General features: G+C 64.4%; 2 protein-coding genes across 39 annotated transcripts in view; both read right to left on the bottom strand.

The window, feature by feature from the left end:
- Positions 1 to 268: 268 nt before the first annotated feature.
- On the bottom strand, positions 269 to 14,565 carry DPYSL4 (dihydropyrimidinase like 4). Its single transcript, XM_003483576.5, has 14 exons — positions 14,319 to 14,565; positions 11,150 to 11,238; positions 10,523 to 10,707; positions 8,505 to 8,669; positions 6,967 to 7,028; positions 6,805 to 6,885; positions 5,577 to 5,645; positions 5,137 to 5,257; positions 4,504 to 4,660; positions 4,098 to 4,239; positions 3,348 to 3,518; positions 2,986 to 3,165; positions 1,466 to 1,631; positions 269 to 1,117 (listed from the first exon to the last, which is right to left on the bottom strand). The coding sequence occupies exons 1-14, from the start codon at positions 14,355 to 14,357 to the stop codon at positions 1,026 to 1,028; spliced, it is 1,719 nt and encodes a 572-aa protein (XP_003483624.2). The 5' UTR covers positions 14,358 to 14,565; the 3' UTR covers positions 269 to 1,025.
- A 2,200-nt stretch (positions 14,566 to 16,765) lies between these two features.
- JAKMIP3 (Janus kinase and microtubule interacting protein 3) overlaps positions 16,766 to 26,791 on the bottom strand; it is a 103,433-nt gene continuing 93,407 nt past the window's right edge. For all 38 annotated transcript variants that reach the window (XM_013981817.3, XM_084995367.1, XM_084995368.1 and 35 more), the window contains one exon: positions 16,766 to 19,271. The gene's annotated coding sequence lies outside the window, so the exon portion shown is untranslated. The remainder of the gene's footprint in view (positions 19,272 to 26,791) is intronic.

Genomic DNA, 26,791 nt, shown 5'->3' with positions numbered 1-26,791 from the left:
GAGACCTCGGGGACAGGCCCGTCAGGTCAGAACATGGGGGTCCTCCCGGCCAGCCCCTCCCTCTGAACGGCCAGTCGTCTCCGACCAGCAGCCCCGCCCCCAGGCAGAGCCCCTCCCCACGACTCAGACGCAGCCCAGCCCAGAGGCCAAGCAAGCTGGCCCTGCAGGTGGTCTGGAGGTCGCAGGGAGCCAGGGAGGCGGGGGTCCTGCAGGGCATTCCCCAGGGCACGGTGTGGGGGCAGAGACGGCGCTCTCCACACGCAGTGGCTTCCAGCCCAGATGCCTTTAATTGACCCGCTTCACAGGTGACGGGGTCACAGCACCGGGGGTGGGGGGGGGCACTGGGCTGTGGGTGGCATGCGGGGTCCTGGCTACAGGTGCCCTCACCACTCAAAACTGCTGCTCTAACGAACTATCCGAACACACACAGTGGGAAAAGGAGCGCCTTAGCTAGAGGGGCCTACAGTTCCCTGGGGGTGGGCGCTACGCAAGCGGGGGTTTGGTCCTCGGAAAAGCGTACAGATGAGTCTGCTGCAAAGTCCTGCCAGAAGCTGCCCTACACGGTTCCTGGTGGGTCCCTGAAGTCACAGCAGCTCGGAGGTGGGGGGGCTCTCCCTGCATTGAGGCAGCCGGGGACAGGCTGCGCCTTGGCCTGTGGGAGCAGGCGGGAGAGCTGGGGGCTTCAGGGGCAGTGATGAGGGGTGGGGACCAGGGTGCAGCACCCCAGTCTTTCAGCCTGCCGCCCCTGCCCTGGGCATCCCGTGAGGCCCCTGTCTTCCTGGGGCACCCAGCACCTGGGCTCAGGGCTACCTGAGCGGTCCCCACCCCCGCGTCCAGCCCCCTGGCCCTGGCAGTGAAACCTCCCCAGATGCGACCTCTCCTGCGGGGGCTCCCTGCGACAGGACCTGGGGCCCCAGGAGGAGAGTTTCCGGGGTGGAAGGTAAGGCCAGCACCGTTCAAGACAGGGTCAGTGAAGGGAATGGAACGGGGGCGGCACGGCGGACAACAGGCAGCACCCGCAGCGCCTAGGACAGTGAGGTGATGTTGGAGCGGCCGCCAGGTGGCGCCATGATCTTCTGCGCTGTGCGCCTGGCGATGTGGTCGTCGGCCTGAGATCCTGCAGAAGGGGCGGCAGTGGGAGCTGCTGGAAGGGGCGCAGACACGCGGCCCCATCGGCTTGAGGCATCGGGGTGGGTTGGGAGGGGGCCTGGCTCTGGTGTGCAGGGAGACCTGGGTGCTTCTGTTAGAATCCGTGTGCCACAGCATCCTGGGGGCACAGCCAGAGGCCAGGCCTGGCAGCTGCGCACTGACCCCTCCAGGCCCCCAAGGCCCCCAGGCCCCTTCCTTACGGGCCTCACACGTGATGCCAGGGCTGGGGTGTCAGCTGCGGGCCGTGAGGGGCTGGCGGGTGGACTCCCACGTGGTCCCAGGTCCCACAGAGGCTGGGACCCCAGGCTCAACTCACCAGACAGGCTGAACCCCGACTGGTGCAGGTTGCGAACGGGCGGGACTGGGATCTTCCCGGGGCAGGAGGCGCGGGCCTGGGCGCCACCCCCTGGCTTGGCGGGCACCACCACCTCGTGGACCGGCCCGTCGTAGAGGCCTCGGGGCACGCCGTGGATCTCCGCCAGCTGCGGGCCGAGGGGGCTGGGCGTGAGGGCACTGGGCGGGCCCTGCAGCTGGGGGGCATCCACCCCGTGAGCACGGACCCCCCCTCCCTCAAGGCTGGGCAGCAGTGCCCTGGATGGAGAAGCTGCAGGGCAGCCTGCAGGGGAGGCCTTTTGGAATCAGAAGCTGCCCCCAACGTAGTCGCTGCTGCCTCGGTACCCTCTGTCCTGGGCCCCGATGCCGCCCCTACTCGGTACCCAAGGACCCAAAGCGGAGGCCCTGGGTCCTGTCCTCCCTGAAACGGCCCCCAAATCAGAGGCCTTTCCCAGGAGCCACCGCGGTGGACGAATGGCCGAGGGCTGGAGCACAACCTCGAGGCGCTCGTGTTTTCAGCGGCCCCTCCCTAGGCTGCCGGCATCACCCTCTTAACTACGGGGCCTGAGCCAGCCCCAGGGCCTCCCACCCTGTCCTGCCCTGGGGAGGAGGACCTGGGGGCAGGGGCACAGGATGAGAGTGAGGGTGGGGTGGGTGTGGAGTTGCGAAGATTTGGGTCTGCATCCAGCCCCCGCCCCCGTCAACGCGGGTGTGTGATGGGGAGCGGGTCCCCTCCGCCTGCTCTGGGTGGCAGCTGTACGTAGGCCTGGCCCACCATCTCACGGAGCTGCCTGTGACCAGTGCCCCGGCCCCCAGCCCCGGGGCGGGGTGCCCAGTGCTCTGCCCCGGCCCCTGCCTCGTGGCCCGGCTCAACCCCTGAGGGAGGCGGTGAGTCCGGGTCAGGTCTGGGGGAGCAGCTGTGCAGGTCCCCGAGCCCCAGACCGTGCGGGCCCTGCCAGCTAAGGGCCCGAAGCCCGCCCCTGCTCACCATTTCAGACCACACCCTTCCAGAACACTGGGACCAGGGCGGGGGTCAGCAAACCGGGGTGCACGGCCACCGTGCGTGTGCGGGTACGTGTGCGCCTGGGTGACGTGGGACCCACTCGGCCTGCGGCGCGGGGCCGGGGGACGCCTGGTGGGTCTGTGAGACCCAGCGGGCAGCGGGCCAGGCGCTCGCGGGAAGACGGGCGCTCAGCTCTCCTCTAAGTTGGCGAACACCGTGGTCACCTGCTCTCAGTTCGTTTATGCGCACGCCTGTCCCGGGAAGTCCCAGGAGGGCCCTGCTGGTCTTGGTGGACGGTCGCCGGGGTGGGGGCGGCTCCTAGGGGTTTAGGTGCCTCGTACCCGCACTTCCCACAGCAGCGTGGGCTGCCTGGGAAGGGACGTGGGCCGAGCCCCGAGGGGGCTTTCCTTGCACCGTGGGGTCAGGTGGCCTCAGGGCTGCCCGGGAGGATGCCCGGAGCTCGGCCCAGGCCCCGTGCGCTGCCCGGCTCAGCCTTTTACCCTGTTGCGCGCCTTGATCCTCTTGTAGACGAAGTCGGGGAAGGTCTTGCGAGGGACGAAGCGGCCGGTCCCGGGGGTGACGCTCAGAGCCCCGTCCTCCAGCACAACCCGGCCCTGGCTGATGACCACGGTGGGGGCCCCCCGGCACTCGACGCCTTCAAAGATGTTGTACTCCACGTTCTGGGGAGAGAGGCCCCCTGAGCGCCCGCCGGGGCCGCATCCTGTTCCTGGACCGCTCGGCTGGGCCGCGACTCAGAGGGAAGTGGCCGCGTCCGCCCCGCTGCCCCCGCCCGCGAGCCTTCCCCTCCTGCGCGCCGCCTGAGGCCACCTGACTGACCGCGCGGGGACCAGGCTTCCCCTACCAGGTTGTGGCTCTTGGCGGAGATGGTTTTCGTGGCCTTGGGGTTCCATATGACCAGGTCGGCGTCGGAGCCCACGGCCACGCGCCCCTTCCTTGGGTAGAAATTGAAGATTTTGGCCGCGTTTGTACTGGTCACGGCCACGAACTCGTTCTCGTCCATCTTCCCCGAGGCCTGAGAAGCAAAGAGGCGGGTGAGCGGCGCTTCCCGCGCTCTCAGGGTCTGGTCGGGGCTGTGCGGGGGTGGCCCCTGTGCCCCAGCCCCGGGCTGCGGGCCGCTCCGTCTCAGTCAGGCCTGCAGATCTGGCCTTTCCTGGGCACCAAGCACTTCGTGGGCAGATGAGTGCTGACCTTTCTACGATGACGTCTGTGTCCCTAAGGACGTGACAGACCCTGGGGGTGGCCGGGAGTCTGGGGTCAGGGTTCTGGCCCAGGGAAGGGCTCGGAGGCGAGGCTGGGGCTCGGGGGTGTCCACGTGAGATGGAGCTCCAAGGAGACCCCAGGCCTCCCGGGGGGACATGGAGGACGGCAGCCCCGCCGCGCAGGCGCGCATTCTCCGTGGGCATCAGGACCAGGGCATGGCCTGGCTGCTGCGGCTATGGCATCTCCTCCGGGGAGCCCTGGATGCGGGCCTGAGGGGCTACATGCAGGGACCCATGCGCTCTGCTCTCTGCCCCCCGCGGTGGGCTTCCTGGTCGGGGGTCCTTTTCTGGTGACCTGGCCGCCCGCCTGCCGGGGAGGCCCCCGCACCCACCACGCATCTGTCCCACACCACGGACAGCCGCTCCTCGACGCCGTTGGTGCCCTCGGGGATGAGCGTGAAGTTGTCCTTGCCAACGGCCTTCTGGGCAGTGGTGAAGGTGCAGTGGGCACTTCCGGTCACCTGGAGGTCCCCGCTGAGGAAAGCCGGGGTCAGGGGAGCCCAGAGGGGCCTGTCTTCCTGAGCCTCGAAGGCCCACCCACGCCAGCACCACAGCCAGAGGGCCAGAGGCTGCCCCCCACGGCCACACAGCCCACGGGCCAGAGGCTGCCGGAGCGGGCAGCACAGGGTCTCGGGGTGGGGGACAGAAGACCGAGGGCCTCGGGGTGGAGTCTGGACGGGGGTGCCAGCCCAGGGCCAGTGCGGGGGGAGCAGGGTGGGGCACAGAGGCAGCCCCTACCTGGACATCAGGGAGGCGAGGTGCTCCATGGTGGTGGGGTCCGGGCTGATGGGGGGCGAGGTGACGAAGGCTGCGGCCTTGGCCCAGTTCTTGCTCCAGTGGTGCGAGCCGTCGGCGCCCAGGCTGGCAGTGATGGGTTCCCCGAACACCACCACCCCTGCGGCGAGGCCGTGAGCGGCGCCGCCAGCCCGCGGGCCCTGGACCCGCGTGGGCCCAGGCCTCGGCGCTGCGCTGCCGCCCCCGCTGCCTCTCCATTTCCTGGCCCTGGTCAGCTTGTCCCCCACCTGGGGGGCAGCCAGCCACTGACACAGACACACACGACACAGACACGCACGCACTCAGACCAACACACACACAGAACAGTTGGTTCTGATGCTCACTTCCGTGCAAACAGGGCCAAAGGCCCCACTTGGGCTTCCAGGCCCCCTGCTGATCCACTGCTGCTTGGACAAGAGGGGCCCCTCGGGCTGCCCACCCACCCAGGGACTCAGCGCCCACACCGCCCACAGGCCGCACCCCGGGCCCACGAAAGGCCCCCATGAGAGGCCAGCCGGGTGGCAGCTACGTCAGGCCTGCCTCAGTGCCAGGGAGCCGGGGAGCCTGCCTCGCGTCGCGGCCCGCGGCCCCACGCACCTCTGCGCTTGGCTTGGGCAATCACGTCGGCCGCACCCTTGCTCATCACCTTGGTGACGTAGAGGGGACAGTTGGCCTGCTTGGCGATGGTGATGGCCCGGAACACGGCCTCCGCCTCCACCTGGCGAGGGCGGCGCTCAGGCCACGGGGGACCAGGATGCCCCGCGGACCCTGAGCCCAAAGCGGTCACCCCGGGGAGGTGAGGCCCCCAGCCTGCGGCTCGAGGCCCCGAATGCGGACTGACCCATGCAGACCAGGGCCGACTGCCGCCGTCTCAGCCCCGCACAAAGGCCGCAGGGTGCCCGGGGGTCAGGGGGCCGTGAGCTTTGACTCACAGCTCAGGCCGGGCCAGCGGGACCACAGTCCTGCCCAGACCTCGGGGCCCAGCCTAGCCGCCCGAAGGCCCGGCCTGGGGCCGGTTCCCAGCAGGTTATACCTACCTCCTCCGGGTGGCTGAGCACGTGGCCCTCGGGGCCGGTGATGCCAAGCTCCAGCAGCCGTTTCTGCTCCTAAACACACACAGGGCAGCCCGTGCCAGCCTGGGCGCAGCTGGGGCCCCGCGTGAAGCCCCCGGCTCGGGCCACCCTGGCCCTCCAGGTGAGCCTGAGCCCCCCAACCTCTCAGGTGAGGCCTGACCCCAAGACAGCTCCTGACCCCTGGCCTCTCAGGTGAGCCCTAATCCCTGAGATGAAGCCCGAACCACTGACCGCAGAGCACCCGGAATGGAGCAGAGGGAAGGCCCGGGCAGCATGACCAGCTGCCTGCATCACAGAACGGGGGACGGGGTTTTGGGGGGAAGGACGTGCCCAAGGCCGCAGAGCCCCTGCGTGAAGGACAAGCCGTGCCTGCCGTGCTGTCTCCCTCAGGGGTGCATGGCCGGGGTGGGCACGGGGCTGCCCGGCTGGGGCAGGGCTACTGCTTCTGCCCGCCTGTCTATCCTGAGGCCCTGAGCCAGGGTGGCCTTGCGCACGTGAACGAGCTTCAGCAAGGAGAGCACTGGAGAAGCAGAATCCCACCGACCCCATAGCGAGCCTCCCAGCACTGCTCGGTGCCACCCCACACACCCTGCCCCCCGTGTGCCACACTGAGCACGCGCAATGGCCGGGGCCCGCACGCCCTCCCTGGAGTCACCACCCTCCTTTTGAGCTTGGCTGGCGCAGAGCCCGACCGGTCCCAGCAAGCTGCCCTGTGGGTCTGGAGTGTCAGGGCGGGGCTGTGTGTGTGATCTGGGACCAGGCCCCTGGGGGGCCCAGAACCTCCCCGGCACCCGCCTCCCCTGCACCTGTGGGCACTGGCGCTGATGGGAAAACGAAGAGTGAGGGGCCGAGGCTGGGGACACCCCCCTTGCAGCCCAGGGCCTGTGTGCTGGTGGCCGAAGGGACAGCTCCAGAGGGGCCCCAGAACAGGGGGTGAAGGGTGCCGGAAGCCCCAGTCTCAGCAGCCCCCACGAAGCAACCCTTCCGCTTTGGAGAAGTTTTTCTAAGAAGGCTGATGATCGTGGGAAAACTGTTTCAGCCAAGCGCCCCCCAGGCTCCCTAACGCCCTGCCTGCTTGGCCTCTGACCCGGGCAAGCTATTTACTGGGTCAAGGCCAGGGTTCCCTCCCTGGGGTTTGTGGGATCAGCGTTCCCACCTGAGGGGCAGGGTCACCCCGCAGCCCCGCCCGCACCTCCTCCACGATGTCCCCGTTCTCCGCGTGCACTTGGGCCACGGCTCCCAGGTCCCGGAGGAGGCTGAAGATCTCGTACATCTGCGGAGAGGGCGCAGGGCCGCGTGGGGCTGCGTCCCCCCGGCCCGAGACGCCCGCCGGCCCCCCGGGGCCCCACCTCACCTGGCCGTCGGTGCACTGGTACCTGTCCTTGTAGGACATGAAGACGAGGAAGGAGTTCACGCCTGCGGAGGCAGGAGCGTCAGACCACGGCTCCCCGACTGGCCCTGCACCCAGGGGTGCCCATTCCCCGCCCCCCCGGCCTGTGCTCCGGGGTCAAGACACTGCTGTTCCCCGGCCTGGCCCGTGGTCAGCGGGGTGAGCAGCCCACGGCCCCCACCCCACCCCACCCCATCACCAAGCCCCACAAGCTCTCCTCCCCTCCCCCATGAGTCCCCCCCAGACAGGAGGGCGCCCTGAGCTGCGGGCCCGCTGCCCGAGTTCTACTTGGACTCCATAGGAACGCACCCACACGGGGCTGCCTGGGTGGCCTCACATTGGCCGTAAGCCTGTCACCTGCCTGCGGGTCCCAGTCATGCCCTGAGCCCGGCCACAGGAGGCGGACTGGGGGCTCCTCAGCCGGCCAGGCTCTCAGGAAAAGCAGAGGGAAGAGGACGGGCTGCCGGCGCCAGCTCCCCATCAGGGGGTCGAGTCTCCCCTTTTAAGGGGACTTGGGACCAGGCCCTCCCACCACCCAAACCCCAGCCTGTGCCCCTCCACCCTCCCTGGCATCTCCTGGGTCCAGAGTGCTGACTTGAGGAGCAAAGGCACAAGGGGTAGAACGAGTCACCCAGTGTCACACATGACATCCCGCAGGTGGCAACCCGCCCCGGGGGATCTGGGAGAGGCCACGGGGCAGCATGCAGGCCCGACCCAGGATGCCACCCAGGGCCCTGGCAGGAGGGAGGTGGCTGCAGGTGCCTGGTCTCCACCTCCGCTCTGAGCTGGGCCCTGGCCTCCTGATCCGACTACAGAACAAGTGGGTGGCAGAGCTACTGCCCAGAATGAGGCACAGAGGCCAAGAGCCCCCCAGCCCCCGCCCCCAGGTTGGGGGCCTAAGTGCAGAGGCCACCAGTGTAAGGCCTGTCCCTCTGGGAAATGGCCTGGACGTAACCTCCCTGCCTCGTCAGGTCTGCGGTCAAGCTGGTCGGCAGCCACCCCATGGGGTGAGGGCCTGGCCAGGGGTCTGCCGCCAGCACACCCCAGTCACCAGAGGTCAGTTAGATGGCCACCTAACTCTTGTCAGATCCACTATCAGCTCTGATGTGGTTTTAGCGTCAGGACATTTGATTAAAAAAAAGAAAAGAAAAGCCTTGCTTCTGAGCTGTCCTGTTTCAGCGGGGGCAGCAATAGAGAACCGCGGGTTTTAAGTCATCCTCCTTCTAGAGAACCTTAAGGTCCAAGAAGGCTCTGGGTGCTTTTCCTTCACAACAGGGCCAGGAGACGAGGGGACGGGGGACGGCTGTGACAGCTGTGTCCTCTCATGAGGAGCAGGGCTACCGGCTGCGTCCCAGACGTGGACACAGGTGACCTCTCCGCCTAGGAGACCTTCGAATGGCTCCTGTCTGGCTTCCCCCCAATTCCCGCCACCTGCCCCAGGGCCCCCCAAGGCCAAGGAAGCTCTGGACCCTCAGCCCCTTGGCCCAGCCGGCCCTGCTCACCCTTGTCCTTGGCCAAGGCCTCCAGCTCCTCCCGGGCTCTTTCGTGCCAGCGGGGGACGTCCACGTGCAGGGAGTAGTCGCAGCAGGCCTCGCGGTCCGCCCGCTCCCGCCACTGCTCGTAGGCCGCCAGCAGGCTGCCCCCCACGTCGGGGAACACGTGGTCCACTGTGGGGACAGCAAGGTCAGCTGAGCCCCCGACCCCCGTCTCCGCTCGGCAGATCAGGAGGGAGGCTGAGGACAGCAGAGGACAGACGGGCCTCAGGCTCACACTGGGCTGAGGCTGCGGGGACCTGCCTTCCATTCTGCCCAAAGTGGCACCTTCTGGCCGTCGTCCCCAGCCTCTCTCTCTGGGCAGAGAGGAGGGCCTTGCTCCCCAGGGTCCCGCCCCAAAGAGCCCAGTGGCCATTCAAGCCTCACCTCCAGCACAGCCTCGTCTGATGGAGGCACCTGCTCCGGGCAGGCACAACACCGCTGTCCATGGTGCTGGACCGTGAGCCGGCCCACAAGGCCTGGCGTCCCCAGTGCCTCCCTGACCGCACACATCTTGAATGGTGCCCCCAACCCCGGGGAACCTGGGAGGGCACATGGCCACCGCACCATCCCCCCTGCCCTGCTGGCAACCTCATGTCCAAGCTCTGAACACCACTCACGGCCTCTGCAGAGCACAGGGGAGGAGCTTGCGGGGGAGGGAAGACCCCCCTGGGGTCACTGGCAAATGCCACCCACCTTTCTGCAGCATACCTCTCGCAAGCCCCTCTGCTTCCGATGGCTCAGGTCACCAGCCCAGGACCCTGCCCTGCAGGCTGCTCACAGGCCAGCCTCAGACTCTGGGCAGCCCACAGCTCCTCTGTCCTCACAGGGCCACCTCACAGCTTGTCTGATGCCCTGGCACCAGCAGGAGCAGGTGACATAGCCATGAAGGCCAAGAGTCATTAGATCGCCAATGACGAGCAGGACCCAGGGCTGAAATGACCCCTCTCCTGAGCAGTGGACACTGCTGGCTTTTCCTCTCCACCTCACAGTTCAGTAAACACACCAGGCCATGACCTTGCGGGGCCTGGGTGTCACCTGTGGAGCAGCCCAGAGCCCCAGAGCAGCGCCCCGGGGGCAGCGGGAAGCATTTGCACATGCCCGGCACGAGTGCAAAGCAACGGTGCACTGACTGGCTCAGCCCTCACTGCCTCTAAGAAGGGCGGCCCCTCCTGCCGACAGACCCGGAAAGGGTGGCTTCTAAAGCGGGCCCATCTGCCTGAAGCCCCACAGCCAGGACGCCGTGCAGCCAGGGCCCACAGGGTTTGCTAGACCAGGTCCATCCACAGAGGACGAGTCTGCACTCAGCCCCGCTGAGCCATGGGTGCTCGAGGCCGTGGGAGGGGGCTGCGTGCTGGTACTTCGTCCTGGCTCCTGAGCTGACCCCGAGCACGTTCACGGTGGGCAAAGCGAATTCACCTCACAAGCGGGGACTGGAGCTTCTCTGCTGAGCTCACAGGGCTTTGCGAGGTGAGCACGTGAGCTGCAGCCCGTCGGAACTGTGCTCGCCCCGGCACAGAGCCGGCCCGAGAGGAACGGTACCTCTGGGGCCGTTGGCAGGATCACAGCGTTTTGCCATCCTTTTTCTAGAAAGCCTCCATCTTTAGCTCTTGCAGACACAGCAGGGAGTTTCTACACACCGGGCCTCAGAGGCGTGAGGATCAGGCAACCGGGTCTGACATCTCAGGCAACCCCAGCCCTGCACTTGCCCGAGGCCCTGGGGTCTGCCGACCCTGGCCCTTGGCCAGCTGCTCGCGTCCCAGGAAGTGAGACGTTACCGCGCGCACAGCCGTGAGCCCCGGGGGTTCCCGGGAGATTCCAGAGCCGCCGGGCCGCATGGCTCCGCAGGCGGCGCAGGCGTCGGGGGTTCCAGAGCAGACGTGATAAAGGGACGCAGGCCTGCAGGGCCATCGGGTGATGCCCTTCCTGGGACGCACAGACTCCTCACACGACCCGGGTGAGGACGGACGCCCCAAGGAGACACTCACGTATCATGGTGGTCCCTCCCGCCAGCGCGGCCTTGGTCCCCTGGCAGAAGTCGTCGGCTGGGGCCATGCCCAGGACGGGCATCTGCAGCCTGGTGTGGACATCGACGCCGCCGGGCAGGACCATCAGGCCGCGGGCGTCCAGGGTTTTGATGCCCCCGGGGACGACGAGGTTTTCTCCGATTTGTCTGAAAGCGACAGAGATTTCACTGGTGAGGAGGCGCCTGATCCGCTGAGGACGGGCTCCTGGGCGAAGCCGTGCCGATCGGAAGCTCGCACTTGGGCTCCTGGCCCCGAGAGAAAGGGCAACGCCGCCCAGACTTGGCTGGACCACTGAGGGCCCGTGCTGTTCACTGACCAGAGGCAGGTGCTGCCTGACTCAAACAAGCAGAGACGCTAACAAGCGTGTGGCCAATCAGTGTTTGTTAAGCACCTGCTGGGAGCCCCCGGCTGCACTGTGGGAAGAAGGAACAAGGAAGCTGCTCTCGGAGGCCTCCCTGAAGGCTGCGTTTGGGTTAAACCTGCTTCCAGGAACACGCACATAGATCTCACCCCGAAGCACACTCCTGGATAAGGGGCGACCCACAGGGACGCGTGGGCTGCGTGGAGGTCTCCGAGGCAGAAACTTACTTTATCAACCCGTCCTCCACGTACAGGTCGGCGTGAAAGGACTGGTCATGGTTCACGATCTTCCCTCCTCGGATCAGAAGGCGGTCGCTCTGCCAAGAGCCAAAAGCAGGTGAGTCGCCTCCAAACTGGGGGCCCAAGGGACCTTTGTGCAAGTTCACGCCAGCGTTACGACCAGATATTGGGGCACGGTTTGTGTGGGTGCAATCTCGCACAACGCCTGCAGGGTTTACGGCCCCTGAGAGTGGGCAGAGGGCGCCCCAAGGCGGGGGCCCTTGGGGGTGGCTGCCCACAAACCCTGCCCCCAACCCAGACCTGTGCCCACAGGTCAGGCGGTCTGGGCCCCCAAAGGCACAGGGCGAGCCAACCAGCCGGCTTCCCGCTTGGCCGAGGCAAATCCTCGTTAGTGAGGGTGCCGGGCGGGGCTTACATCGTCACAGCTGCACTCGGTTTATAGGGCCCCGGCCGCGGGGGAGGTGGACGTGTCACCTGTCCTGCTGGTCTGGAAGTCCCGCCCTCCTTGTGTGCCATCCCACACAGCTAAGATGGTGCCGCTAAGATGGTGCCAGGGCGGGGAGTGGGTGGTTACGGCAGGGTCCCTACCCCCAGGGAGGCCCCATCCCAGCAAAAGGAGTCAGACAGTGACGAGAAATCATGCCGGCTGTCACAGACTGTGACAGACGCGAGAGCACAAAGAGGGTGACGTGACAGGGTGATGCGAGACAAGGCACGGCTGCCTCAGGGACGAGAGGGCCTGTTGGAGGCGCTGATGTTGGGGGGACGCGGTGCTCCAGGGAGCAGCCCACACACAGGCCCTGAGTCAGGAAAGAGGCTCAGGACTGGAGAGAGACGGGGGCCTGAACCCTCTCAGGGGACGTGGACGGGGTGACGGGGGTGGGGCGCACCGGGCTTGGGGACTCAGGGGGCCACCACCGGGGGCCTTTAGCCAGGGTTCCAGCGATCTTAAAGAGATCCCGGCGCTCAAGGACAGCGACGGGGCCATGGCTGGAGTGGCGGCTGCTGAAGCCCGGTGAGACGAGGGGCCCGGACCGTGGGCTGGATGAGAGCTGGACTCCAGAGAGGCTGGGAGGGGGCAGGCAGTTGATGGGGTGTGGGGCCAGGAGGACATGGGGCGACCGCAGGTGCTGGTGCTGTCTGGAGGTAGCCCGTGTGGGTGAACAGAGCGTCAGCAAGTGAGGCCAGCTCCTTGGGGGGCATGCCCGCGGCTGACCCTCGCCACGCACTGCAGCCTGACCAGGCAGCAACGATGGCTCATTCAGGGGCTCTGGCCCCTGGCCCGGGGCTCCGGGGGCCCACCGAGAGGCCAGGCCAGGGCTCCAGCCAGGGCTCTGCCTCTTCACACACCAGCAGTCTGATGCCCAGAGAACTGACCTATGCACTTGGCGGGGCTCTAGAAGCTGCTGGGAGGATAAATAATTCACTGCTTATGAGCCTCATTACATCACGGTCTATTCTTATTAACACCAAGCCGTTCGGAGTGAATTCTCAGACATCTATGGATTGATGGTAAAACCACCACCCCACCGTCTACAACAGGGTAGCCAGCTGTGCCCCAGGCCAGACATGGCCCTCGACCTGTCCCTGTACAGCCAGAGCCAAGAATGGATTACATATCGGTTGGAAAACTATTTCAAGACCTATGAAAATTATCATGTGAAAGGTGCCTTGCGATGTCCACGGCTAAAATTTGACTGGAAGAGTCACACCCACTTGTTCCCACATCATCTGGGATGGCTCAGGCCGAGCAGTGGCACCGGAAGCAGCAGGGCCCACAAAGCGGAGAACACATATTGTGTGACCCACTGCCGACTCCTCGTCGACCATAGGGCCCAAAACTCTCCTGCTGGGTCCTGCGAGGCACACTGCCCAGTCCTCTGGGCCCTCAGACCCACCCTGACGGTCCCATCACAATGACCCACCTTGCCCAGCTTCCGAGCCAGTGTGCAGCCCCTGCCTGCCTCCCCCTGCAGTGCCCCCATAACCACCACCGCCCCCCACCCCCCTGCCCCAGGGGACGAGTGCCCTCTCGAAGAAGCCCAAGAGGAGGAAGAGGAGCTTGGGGCAGGAGGACACTGTGGTCTGCGGCCCCTGCTCAGTCCCCTGCCCCCGGCTTTCCGAAGCCCGGACGGAGACCCTGGGAGCTCCCCTGGCTTTGCTACCAAGCCGGAAATACAGCAGGGATGGGGCGCCCTGCTCCTCAGGCGGGACCGGCCACCTTGCCTCTGGCCCACCCAGAGGTGGGTCACTGCCCTCGCCCACCCCTGTGCCAGCCCCACGGGCTTTCTGCACCAGGTGGGACCCTGGGCCAGTCTGTGGAGGAGAGAGGCTCCTTCCTCCCAGAACACCTCAGGAAGTGAAAGCACAACCCCCAGATCACCCCCAGCCCAGCCCAGAGTTGGGTCTGAACCTGCCAGCTCCCAGGGGAGGTCCTGCTGGCCGGAGCACCTCCCTGCCTCCCTCCCTCCACAGGGGCCCTGGCCGCCTGGAGGGGGTGGCTTTGTTTCCGTGGCTGCGGGGTGGACAGTCCAACCCCCTGCACGGGTGGCGTGTGTGGGGGTTGGAGGGTCCCTGCGCGTGAGAGCTGGGCTGCGGGGATGTCCCTCAGTGACTATGAGCCTTCCTCACCCGGCCTCCAGGAGGGGTCCGGCCGCCAGGGGCTCCTTGCCAGCGACGAGGCTGGGCTGCTTTGTCTCGGACAAAGAGCTCCCGGTGCCGCGGCTGCACCGTCCAGGGGGGCGGCCGACTGGCAGGCTGCCAGGGGAACCGCATCTCTGCGCCCGAGGCAGGAGCCGGGACCGCGGGGTCAACAAAGGACCGTGCGCGCCCTCGGCCTCCAAGCCGAACTCTCCGAGAGGCCCGGCCACCGCGGACCAGACACGCAAGCGCTCTGGGGAGCAGGCCTCCCCCAGCCCCGCTCCCCACCCGGGCGCAGAGGAGGGAGCCCGCGGGGTCTGGGCCTGTGCGCCGGCTCCGTAAGGGAGCCCCGGCGGCGCGGGAAGGAGCTGGGCGGGAAGGGCCGGCGCTGGCACAGAGGCCAGCTCGGGGACTGGACACGGCGAGGAGGGGGCCCGACGCGGCGCCAGAAGGGCCCTTCCTGGGGCCCGGAGGCCAGGTCCAGCCCGGGGCGGCGGGCAGGAGGCGCGGCGCTCACCGTGAGCCGGGGGATGCTCTTCTTGCCCTGGAAGGACATCTTTCAGCTCCTCGGGCGGAGCCGCCGCCTCGTTAACCCGCGCGGTCTGGCTCGGACCGGGCGGGCCTGGGGGTCCCGGCGGGGGATGCAGGAGCTGGGCCTAAGGGGGACGCGCGGAGCCCAGGCGGGGACGCGGGGGGCGCCGGGCAGGCGTCCGAGTGGGAGCGCGCCGGGCCGCGCGGCTCCGTTGCTGGCCCCGCCCCCGGCCCCGCCCCGCCCCCGGCCCGCAGCTGCGCCCGTTTCCAAGCTCCGCCCCGGCCGGGCTCCGCCAGGGCACCCAGAGCCCCCGCTCCAAGCACAAGCGGAGGCCACCCGCCCGGCCCCGCGAGGACCTCGTGGCAGACGCTTGCTACGTGGGGAGGGGGAGGCTGTGACGGGTCCTAGCCCGTGTGTGTGCGCCGAGTTGCACCCCAGAAGGAGAGCGAGAGAGGTCTGGCCCTTCCCGATAGGGCGCCCCCGTCGCCCCGGTCAGCCGAGGGCCCGCCACCAGCTCCTTGGTGACCAGGGCACCCGAGGCCGCAGGGCTTGAATCCAATCTCAAGTCCAGGCCCAGGTGCTCCAGGTGCTGAACTCCGGCCAGGAAGACGTCTCAGATGGGCTTCTCGGAGACCATGAACCCCAGACCACGCACCTGCTCTGGGACCCAGCAGTGGAGCCACCTCATTGTGAAGCTGTCCTAGGGCCAGCCCTGCAAGCTGGAGGGCAGGAGGGAGTTTGGGGAGACACACAAAGAGACAGCCACCATAGCCCTGGACAGACCAGAGACACAGAACTGGGGCAGGAGAGCCTGGACCTCCACGAGGTCCGCGGAGGGGGCGCAGGATTAGGGAAGTCCAGGCCCAGACTCAGCCAGGATTAGGAAGGCCCCTCCACCAGCCCGCATGTCTGCCTTAGAGGACCTGGGGGTGGGGGAAGAGGACGAGCCCCTGAACCGTGCCCCAGTGGCCTCTGGACGAAGGTGTGCAGCGCCTGGAGGAGTCCAGGGCCGGCATCCCCCTCTCACTGGCCCCTCCAGCCGCAGCCTCTCTACTGGACCCTTCACCTGCTGAGGGCCGCAAGCCCCGGCACAGCTGGGTCTCTCTGGGAGACTTGCCGCCGCCTCCGGGCTGTCTCTCTCTGGCTCGCGGGGACCCTCCAGGGCGCCGTGTGGTCTGCAGCAGGGCTCCACGGCGTGCGGACCCCGGCGGCTGCTTCCCAGGGCGTCCAGCTGCAGCGTCTTGTTCTCAAAGGCGTCCTCCACGCAGCGGAAGACCCCTCCGAGCTTGGGGCGGGCCTGGGGGCTGCCGGCGCCCCGCGTCCCCAGGCACGCGGGCAGAGCCTCCGCGGGCTCCCGCGGCCGCCGCGCTGCCATGGCCGGAGAGGGCGAGGGGCTGTGGGTCCTGGAGCCTCCTGGGGCGGGGTCTGCGCGCGGCTCCTGGACGTGGACGGGGCGGACCTGGGCCTCGCGCTGCCCCCGCCCCATCCCCCTAGCCCGCCCCCTGCCCCGCCAGGCATCCAGGGGAGCTGGCGCTGCGCTGTCCACGCAGCCAGTGCTGAGCGCGCGGGGTCTGGGCCGAGGGAGCGCGCTTCGTCCCAGCGAAGCGGTGCCGCTGGCCCTCCAGGTCACGGGGATTCTGACCTCGGCTCAATCCGCAGAAGGGCAGGCGGGAGCAGGCACTCGAGAAACCGGTTTGTTGGAACTGCGGCCACATTTCCAGACCCTGTGGGTGACCCCACGCCAGGCAAGGAGACCGCCTCTGGGTGGGGCGGGGCACTCGTGTGAACTTCTCCTGACTGAGCTTACAAAAGCAAGTTCAAGGTTTGGAGTGAGATGACAGGAGACTCCAGACCCGCCCAGGGTCACTCTGCCCAGCCCTGAAGATCGGTTTTTAAGGAAAAGACATGCCAGCCTTTGCGAAGCCTGAATTTCAAAGCATAAGTTGGAACAAAGAGCCAGTGCGAGGACACTCCAGTGCTGGCCGCAGAGCTAAATCAGCAGCTTTCCCGCCCGCCCCCTCCGGTTTCCACTCCCCAAAGAAATCAAGAAGCCTTTGCTCACCTATGTGGGATCATTGCCCAGCATTCTGTTCATTCTCAGAAATTCTTTTAACTTCCCAACTATCTGACTTTTCTCTTCCGGTCTCCTTTAATAAACAGCTACTGGAGCAGGCCTCCCGGTGGCCGACCTCAGCCAGGTGCTGCTGCAACTCTGACTTCAGAGCCTGCCCTCCAGGTAACTTCCCATGATTTAGGATGAGGCTGTTTTGGAGGAGCCCGGCTCCCCTCCCAAGGCGCAGGAGGCCTAGGCTCCCTTTCTGGTGCAGAAAGAGGCACTGCGTTTCAGACAACGGACACAGAACACAGACGTGGCTGACACAGCCAGTGAGTCCAAACTTTACTATTTCGTGAGGAGGAGAACCCTGATATGCTAAGATTTAAAACAAGTTTTTATTAAAAACGGTACCGTAATTTACAAAGGAGTAAAAAATTCTCTGGTATGTATCATAGGAATCACAGTACAAAAATATGTGTAAAATTTTGTAGTGGATCACAATACAAACCTCTTTCGGGCCTCTGAATACTGTTTAGCACTGAACGGAGCATCGCATGTTTCAAGAGTGGTTATTAAGGAGTTGCTTCAGGAACACAGGTACGGCCTGGCACGTGGCCATGAGAAAACAAGTCCTAATTCATTTTTGCATAAATTGACAATAAAGCTTTTAGAAAATAGACGGTAAACAAATATATGATTTGATACATATATTTACAGCTTGATTTTCCTGAGCCTAAACGTAAATCCACGACTGTGTTAAAACACACAATCCACCTTAAGGTCTGCGACGCCGTGACGGTCCGTGTAGACGGGTGTCAAACGCAGTCCCGACACACCCGCCCTCCTGACGGCCAGCGTTGGTGCTCACACGCCCTGTAAGGCACTCGGGGTGTCCTGAAGGCGACAGGTTCCTCGCGGGCAGAGCACATGAAGGAAGAGCCACCGTCCTTCAGCAACTAGAGTCCTAGACCACGGAGACGAGGCACGCGCACCTGGCACGCGTGTTGTCAGCCAGGAAGCTGCGATTCACATGGATTTGTGGTTTAGACAATTGAAAACAGTTGTGTTGTCGTGGGTCTCTTGTGCACACAGTGACGATGGCGGTAACTGTTACGCTGTATACGTCTCTCGGTTACACAGCAGACATCCCGGTGTGTCCGCCTTTCCGGGTCCCTCCTCCATTAGGGAACATGCTTCCACACACACGCCTCCCCTGTTTGAAGAGCCAGCAGGAAAAAAAAAAAAAAAAAAAAAAAAAAAAGCCCAAATCCTTGTAGGAAATTCAATCCAGCCCACTGGTCATGAATAAAAGGTCCATTCTAGGATTTGGAAAACACTTGTTATTTTAAAACACTTGAATTCCTCAGATGATCGCTGGACCAGCAGGAATCAGTGACAGATGCTCTTTCCTCCTCTCTGTCTTTCTCCCCTCCTCCCTCCCTTTTCTTGCAAAAGCCCAGTCCTAAAACGCTGGGTTTTGTAATCGGATGAAAAGAAGGTACCTACGATACATGAATAAAAACGATAGCATCGAAGGAGAAGAACTGGCTTTGCAACTAAATGCGTGCTTTGGGGAAGCCTCGGTTCCAAACGCGGTCTAGTACAGGGGGCATTTTCCTTAAGCCATTCCTTGACCCATTTTCTTTTTCCTGCGCACATCCTTCTTACATAGACAAGTCCAGCTTCCTGAGCATGGCACATGTTCACATGCTTCTCTTTCCTGTAGAGCCGACCTTTCTCATTCTAATTACAAAGCTGTGATGAAGCGTGTCTGGGGTGTGTGGGGCGGGCATTTGAAGGCCTGCAGACATACGTACAACATGTAAAACCAGGATGACCCAAATAAACATGAGGGATGTGAATTTCGGTTTCAAACGCGCGTATTTTTTTTTTTTTTAATCTGAAACGGCCAACCGCATAGCTGCTGATGCGAGGCAGCACGCAGGGACCAGGCAGGCCCGCAGGGCGTGCCGGAGCGAAGGAGTATTTTCTGGACGCCTGCCTCATACGGTCCACCAGGCTTCCATCTAGGAGTTTAGCTCCTTGGCGGCTTTTAGTAACGCAAGACCTCCGTTTGCCATTTGGTTCTGAGTATAACAAATGTGCCAAGAGAATGCAGTCATTAGAACAAGATGAAGGTGTGCAGGGAGGACTAAACAGGATTTCGCACTCGAGATACAAACCCTGACATCGGACTCAGCTGGACGAGCGGCGAACCGGCCCCCTATCTTGTCCAAGTGAATTAGTAACTGTGGCTTTAATGACAACAGAAAGGACGTCCTTCTTGGGTGAGAGCTGATGAACGGCCGGCTGCCCAGCGGAAAACCTGCACCCGCGACAAAGCGGATCTGTCCGATCCTATAAGCTTCCTCCTGACCATCCTCGGGAATCAAGCCTGGCCCGGCCGCCGCTGTCATCTGCACGGGAGTCGAACCTTCCTCCCGACACAAATACAGCACGAGCCTAACACTGCCAGACACCGCAGGCGGACGTCCCTCAGCCGCCGGGCAAAGCCATTTACCTTCCTTTCCTACAAGGTTTGTCATGTCCCCACGTGGCTGCACGTCTCATTACCCAGCGGGCCAACTTCTAAGTGCCTCGAAAGAGCTAAATCCTGGGTGTCATCTTCTGATTGAGCACACGCGTGTGCACACACGCACACAGACTCACGCGTGGACACACACAGACTCGAGCATCCCTTGCAAATTCAGCACGGAGGGGGCAACCTCAGATCCCCAAGGGTGCAAGGCCAGCAGAAGAACCTCCTCCAACCCGAGAGGCAGGGAGTGTCCAAGCCGGAAGGCTCTCCTGGGCTGTGGACCCAGCGCTCCGCGGGACCGGACATCACGCTCCATACCGGCTCCAGCGGCGCCGCTTCTCCTCTGAAAAAGAGCGAAGACGGACGCTTCGTGTTAGTGCGAGGCCTCCGAGCCACACGGGCAGGCGCTCCCAGGGGGAAGGTCTGGAGAAAGACCACAGGCGGGGGTGCTGACCCAGTGCAGGCTCTGCAGGGGGACAGCCAGGTGACGGCGGTTCGAGCCCCAGCCCTGGAGATGCAAACGGCTCTTCCCGGGAATCTCGAGGCCACAGGACGGGTCTGTGCGCCCACGAGGTCAGGTGCAGAGGGGGCTTCAGAGCCCTGCCCGCGCCTCCCGCAGGGGGAGGGTGCCCCTCTGCCCAACTTTCAATCCTCCTCGTCCCTGAGGAAATGGGCCTCTGTCCGGTACGAGTCCTCCCTTTTCGCCCTTTCTTTACATCTTTAATATTTGGAGGAGGTTAAGAGGGAGCTTCTCAGGTTGCTTCTAACACAGAGGGTGGTGGGTCCTGGACCAGCACCTGGAGCGGCCGCATAGGTGCTGGGAGGGGGGGATCCAGGGGTGGAACCCCCACGGCCACAGACATTGGAAACTCCCCAGTCTGTGGTTTTTAACTTTTAAGCCCACGGCTAAGTACAAGGGCATCCCGCCAAGTGGAGTGAAAAGGGGCCGCAGCAGAAGGGCGCTGAGCCTCAGGCACCCCTGGCCCGCAGCACGCATCATGCTTGAATCTGCGCCCTTAAAGTCACATGGCTCCTTATGCCTGCAGCCGGATCCATTTCTAAATAGGTTCCAGTCAAACCACGCTTTCCTAGCCTGTTAGAAAGCACCCTCTCACTCTGCAGACGGAGAAGCCGAAACCCCGAGATGAAGAGGGATTCCCCAAGGTCACGCCGCGAGGCCGCCCAGAGCCCCGGGTCCTGGCCACCCGCTCGCTGGGCCGCCCACGTCACCACCTCCCTGAACTCAGATAACAGCTGCCTGGGGGATGAGCACTGCACATGCAAATGAGCAACAAGAATCGTACTGAAAATCATGTGCAGAATTCTAAAAAGTACCCCCCAGATTGAAGGGACAATGGCCTTTAGTCCCTGAGGTCACTGGAGCCCCTCTCCTGAGCCACTCCTGCCTGCTTGCCAATGTCCTCTGTTCACCGACCCTGTGTCCAGGCGGAGAGACGTCCTGCCCTCGTCTAGGACTGCCACGCTCCCCACATACACACACACACAGGCACAGGCGCACACACACACGCGCACACGTGCGGTCCTGCCTCCAGGCTTCCAGATTTCCCAAGTGCCTCCCGACCCCCAGCGCCACCTCCTCTGGGGACGTGGTGTCCTTCCCCTCCCTTTTCTGGCCACCTCCCTGGCTGTCCCCAAGATCTCACTCAAGAGGAAGCCATGCGAGAGGGGAGTGTGGGGCCCTCTGAAGTGTCTGCTAGGTTTCCGGCCCTGGGGTTCTGACCTGGGTTGTTCAAGGGCCTCCGTGGGCAGGAGCTGAGCTGCTGTCCCTACAGGGCCTGCGGGCAAAGTGGGCCCTTGAGGGGCATCAGGGAAGCTGGCTTGGAAGCTCTCCCTGAGCGAGGAGGCTGGGCCGGTGCGCTTTATGGCAAACGCCTGCTCCTTTCTGAGGGCTGGCATTTTAACGGGCAGCAGGTGCCCAAATGAGCAGCCCTGACAAAATCCCCGAATCTCAGATGGCCCCCCCCGGTCCCTGGCAGAGCTGCAACCGGGGAGGGTGCTCTGTGGGGCCCGCCAAGACGGCGGAAGCGCAGGAGGCCCGCTCCTGGATCCCCCCAGACCACACCCGTGTCGACTGCCCTTAGGGGCCGGCTGTGAAGCGTGTTGGCATCGCTGCAATAGCCGCGTCACCACTATGTGCTGAGTCCTGAGAACCTTACGGGGCCACCGAGCCCGCGGGTGGCCTTGGGCACCTGGAAGGGCTCTGCTCCTGCCTTTTCTAGGAGCCGGGAGAGGCCGGGAGGCTGCAGACCAGACTCTGTGAGCACACGTTCCACTTGCTGGGTCCTTCACATGGCGAGCATTTAACTGACAGTGTGTTAGGGGCCAGACTCCACCTGAGTGTGCGGCGGCGAACGCCCTGAGGGCTCACAGCGAGGGAGCCGGCCGGCCCCTGGGTGCGACGCTTCATGGAGCCCACGTCTGAGGGACGGGGCGGGCTGCCAATGAGCGGTACATGGGAGGAGGGACACGGGACATGGCGGGGACTCCCAGCACAGGGTGGTGCTGGCCGGAGGCCTGGCCCGCTCACAGCCCGGTGGGCAGCGTCTGGTGCCGACGGCCCTGTGACGGGGTGATGTCTTGACAGAGGGGGTGGCAAGAACCGCAGCCTCGCCCTTCCTTCAGGAGGGAGGGGTCGTGATAGAATTTGCGCACTGGCTGCACCGAGGCTGGGTGAGAATGGGTAGCGGACAGAAAGCCACTGATAACCACAGCCACGAAGTGGGCAGCAGGGGCATTTTCACGCTGGCACCCAGCCCAGCAGGCCCGCAGAGCTTGACCCTGATGCAAAGCTGCAGAAGCAGAACCTCAGTAACACGTGCAAATGCATCTGTGCATGTGGATGAGAAGCAGCGTTTTTTTTTTTTGTTTTTTTTTTTTGTCTTTTGGTCCTTTTAGGGCCACACCCGTGGCATATGGAGGTTCCCAGGCTAGGGATCTAATCGGAGCTGTAGCTGCCGGCCTACACCTCAGCCACGGCAACGCAGGATCCGAGCCATGTCTGCGAGCTACACCATAGCTCATGGCAATGCTGAATCCTTAACCCACTGAGCCAGGCCAGGGATCAAACCTGCAACCTCATGGTTCCTAGTCAGGTTCGTTTCCGCAGCGCCACGACGGGAACTCCAAGAAGCAGCATATTCCGATCTGTGTCAAAACAGAGCCCGAGGAGCCGGCCCTGCCGTCTGTGTTTGTGCCGGGGGCTCCTGCTGGGAACCCAAGTGTTGGGGACACGAAACTGGTGGCCAGGACAAGCGGCACCTTCCTGGGTCCAAACCAGCTGTGGGGTGGGCGCCACGGAGAGCCCACGGGGCCTCGTGGGGTTTCCAGAAATACACACAAGACAAGGAGAGCTGGGTCTGCACACGGGCTGGGCCGGGCAGAGGTCCGGGCGGGCAAGAGCAGGGGTGCAGCCCTGCGGCCCAGATCCCTGCTCCCTGGCCCCAAACACCACCCCTGCTCTGGCCCTAGGACCTCGAAAGGAACCCACACAAACACACGTGTGATCGGCTTATGGAACAATGGAGAATCAGCTAAAACCAGACCCTTCCCACATAAGTGCTACTATTCTGGGAAACTGTAGCCAAAGCTTTTCAGACGAGCAGACACAGATGGCAATGAGCCTGTCTGGGCCAAGGTCTCCTTTCCCCAAAGCGCTGACTGGGGGGAAAATAGCAAGAAATAGACAGTCTCGCCCAGACCCGGCTCAGCTCCCCACCGCTCCGCCAGCTCTCCACTGGGCCTTTCCTGCAACCCCACAGATGGTGACACTGGGGCCGCCAGCCACCCACGAGCAGCTTCCTCCCAGCTCCGCTGCAGCTCCCACGGCCGCTGGGACGGGCCACTCCAGCCCACACTCCACTGAGCCCTGCTCAGGCCTCCTCCTGGTTTTGGTTCTGCTGCCACCTGGAAACACATAACAGAGCAGCGGCCACATTTATGGAGCTGGTCCCACGTGGGGACGTGGACTCGGCCCTCGGATGCTGTGATGGCTCATTCTGAGTCACCCCAGCTGGGCCAGGTTTGCACGGACATTTGCCAAATGTCATTCTGTTGGCCCGGGATGGTGTCTGGATAAGATTCGTGCTCGAATCGATAGGTCAGCGAAGCAGCGGGCCCTCCCCGGGCAGGTGGGCCTCGTGCAATCAGTTGAAGGCCTGGATAAACGAAAGGGCGGGAAGGAGGGACCTCCCGCGTGGCCACCGTGCTGGACGTGGGTCCTTTCCCGCGCTCAGACGTGGAGGAAACGTGGGCTCTGCTGGGTCTCCGGCTTGCCGACCACAGACCTGGGGACGTGTCGGCCTCCCTGGGAACACTTCCTTCTCTGTGTGGACGGACAGATGGAGAGAGATACGGCCAGACGCACACACACCAGCCTACTGGTTCTGCTTCTCTGGAGAAGCCCGACGAGGACCAGTGATAACCCCCCCACACCTCAAGGAGGTCGCGGGGACATAGGTCAGGGCACCTGTCGTGGCCACCTGGCCGAGAGAGGACCTGAACCCAGCCCCTCGGACTGCAGCGCTCTCCTCCCACCTCGCTGCTGCCAGGGTTCCTCAGGGGCCCCTCCCGTGCCTCACACGCGTGACCTGACAGACCAGAGACCCCGTGGAAGAGCACAGCAGAGGGCCGCTTAGAAAAGCCGAGGGAAGAAACGCCTTGAAGCCCGCAGGCGACGTGGTCTCCTCCACCCCGTCTGGGGCCCTCCCACTGGACACCCGGTGGGTCTCAACGTCGGATCCCAGGACCCCGGCCTCAGCATCTTCTGGGCTTGTCAGAGACGCAGGCCCCGGGCCACCCTGCCCTGCGGAACGAGGCACTCGGGGAGTGGGGGTGGGCCCTGGGCCTGCTTTAATAAGTCTTGCGGGCGACACAGGGTCTCTCCGGTTCGAAGGCCCCAGGAGCTGTGTCCCCGAGCCTCCAAATGCCTCTTCCCCTCGCGTCATCTTCTAGAATGACTGTGAGCTTGACAGTCTATTGGCCGGGTTCCGCCCTCAGCCGTGGGGGTGGCTCCAGGACTGCGATGCGCCCCTGCATGCTGCCTGCCTCCTCCCCGGCGCCTGGGACCTCGCCGCTGGGACCTGCCGGCCTGACACCTCCGGGCACTCCCACCTTGCGGGGCACCGAGGGGGCCTGGGCACAGGCTCACAGTCTGTCCTTGGCCGGAGCCCAGCTCGGTGGCAGAGCAGACCCAGGTGTGTGTCTGAAGCCCCGTCCCCGTCCGGCACTAAGGTCGCTGTGCCCGCAGCCAGCACCAGCTTCCCCGAGAGCCAGTGTCCCTCCCTGCCCAGCTCAGCAGCAGGTGGGCATGGGGCACGAAAGCTCCGGGGGCCGAGCTGAGGCACCTCTGTCTGTGTGTTGAGCCCAAGTTAAAAATGTGCGTTTCTCGGCAGGCAGCTCCCTGCAAAGCGGGCTTGGCTTTGGCTCTTTGCGCCTCTTTTCAACAGCGAGATTCTGCCCCTCGTGCTGGCCAGACGCCAGCCTCCTGACAGAGAGAAAGGCCCTCTCTGGACCCAAGCGGAAAGGCCAGCAGGAGGGAGGCCCCACAGCAGCCTCGCTGGGCTCCCAAGGCCCCCCCAGCCCGCCCTCCTCCATCCACAGATAGTGGATGCAGACGGACCCCGCGCCGTGGGCCCTGCGCAAGCCGTCTGCTCTCCCGGCAAGAGAGGCCGCCAGCTCCAGGCCCGCCTCCCAGAGCCCCCAGGACCCCACACCCTTGCCCCCCGCCCGGCTCCTTAGAGGCTGCCGGGTGTCACCGGACCACACACCAACCACACGCACAGACCCCACACAACACACACAACCACACGCACAGACCCCCCCACAGCTACAAGCACAGACCCCCCCCACACCAAGCACACATGCGCAGCCCCCCAATACACACCAACCACACGCACAGACCCCAACACACACAGCCACACACACAGACCCCCCCACACCAAGCACACATGCGCAGCCCCCCAACACACACCAACCACACGCCCAGTCCCCCCCACACACACAAGCACATGCACACACCTACAGGCACACATCCAAACACACACCCAAAAGCTCAGATTCCCCCCACACAACCACACCTACAGACCCGTGCGCGCACGCACGCACACACACACACACACACACCCGTGCACGCATGTCTGTCTTCTCTCACTGATTCTGGTTTTGTTTCCTTCTGGCTCCCAGGAGCTGCCCTCACGGCCCGAGGGCATCCAGCTCTCTTTTCTGGCACTAGCTTCTCTCATGATGGCATCTCTGTTAATGGGCTCTCCGTCAGGCGGCTGGAAAGATCCATTATTGCTTTCACCGAGATGGTGCCATTTCAGAGCGCTAGACAGCTGGCCGCGGGCCACGAGCTGCTGGCCGGACAGAGCAGACGCGACAAAGGCGCGTCGGGGGAGGGGAAACCAAACCGTCCGCTGCCAGCCTGTTAGCCCGTTTCTGTCTGTGCAAATCTCCCAGGAGCGTTAGAGGAAACTTCTGCCCCAAGAGCAATGGAGAATTCTGAACAAAGAGCAAAAATAATCGCTCCAAAGCCACCATGACCGGGAAGTCGGTCAGCACCTCCTGAGGCGCAGCCTCTGGATTCAGACGACCCCCAGGCAGACCCCCGAAGAAACTCCTGCGCCAGCACAGCACAGAACGTTCATGAAGCAAAACCCACGGGGCCTTCGGGGGAGGTGAGGTCCCACAAAGAGGCCCCAGGCCGGGACGAGACTCCCAGGTCCCTGGACGGGTGAGTGTCCGCCCGTGACAGTGCAGGAGTGCGTGCGGAGGCACGGCCAGCACAGTGCCTCGTACAAGGACTTTGCCGCGACAATTACACCTTTTGGAGACACAAGTGTCTGCCGTGAAGCTCTGCCCGGGCAGCTGCCCCGGGTCCAGGAGGCAGCCACCTCCCGGGGGAGGGGCAGGCGATGGGACGGGTCTCCGGGCGGACGTCGCCGTGTACGCACAGACGTCACGAGAGACAAAGCAACCAAGCGGGCCGATCCCGGGCCAGGATCACGAGGGAGCCAGCGTCAGGACCCGTGCGAGTCTCCACACCAAGAAGCAAGGATGACCACGACGCCGTGACGAGGAGCCGCGGAGGGGCGGCAGGGCTGCGCGTCTCCACGCACGCCGGCAGCAGCCCTGCAGGCGGTGCAGCCACCCCGGCTCCGCGCCCGGGCTTGTCACCTGCCATCAGACAGGCAGGTGTGAGCCGCCCCTCATACCCCTTGGGGCTGACGGGCCTCTCCGTGCCCGGTGTCCGCACTCTCCCCACTCCTGAGACAGACAGACAGGCAGCGCCTCGGGGGGGGACCCGTCCCCAGCGCAGCCCCCACCCGAAGAGCCCGCGTTCACACTCCTGTGAGCAGCATCAGCGGCTCCCCTCTCACACCTGCTCCTGAACATAAAACAGACACACGAGGAAAGAAAACGCCATCAAGTTGGGATGGAGAACATTCCGGGGCTTTTTAACGAAGGCTCCTCTTCCGTTCGGGCGCAATGCTGGTAACCGCGGACGTGCTCCGAGCGAGAGCAGCGCGGCCCTGAGGCCTGGAAACGCCCATCGCCGTTCTCTGCGCAGCCTCCCTGCCGGGCTCGGGGCCGTGGGCCTCATCGGCATTCAGAGCCGCTCGGCCCAGGGCCGTAAATCTGGATCTGCTGACAGTTAATCTCGCACAACTCTGGCTTCCAGACCCTGAGCTGGCAGGCGAGGTCCCTGGAGACCAGGCTTGCCCCCAGGATCCAGTGGGGACCAGGCAGGCCGAACATGGAGGACGCGGGCAAACAGCCGCCCTGTCCCCCCGCCACCCAGCCTGCGGTGACTCAGAGGCGGGGAGGATGCTCGGAGGACGGGGC

This window comes from Sus scrofa, chromosome 14, assembly GCF_054392235.1.
Source record: "Sus scrofa isolate SSC_HxYL_T2T_F1_AM1 chromosome 14, Sscrofa_HxYL_maternal_Yorkshire_Landrace_v2.0, whole genome shotgun sequence".
NCBI classification, from domain to species: Eukaryota; Metazoa; Chordata; class Mammalia; order Artiodactyla; family Suidae; genus Sus; species Sus scrofa.
This window is presented reverse-complemented; position numbering and strand designations above follow the sequence as displayed.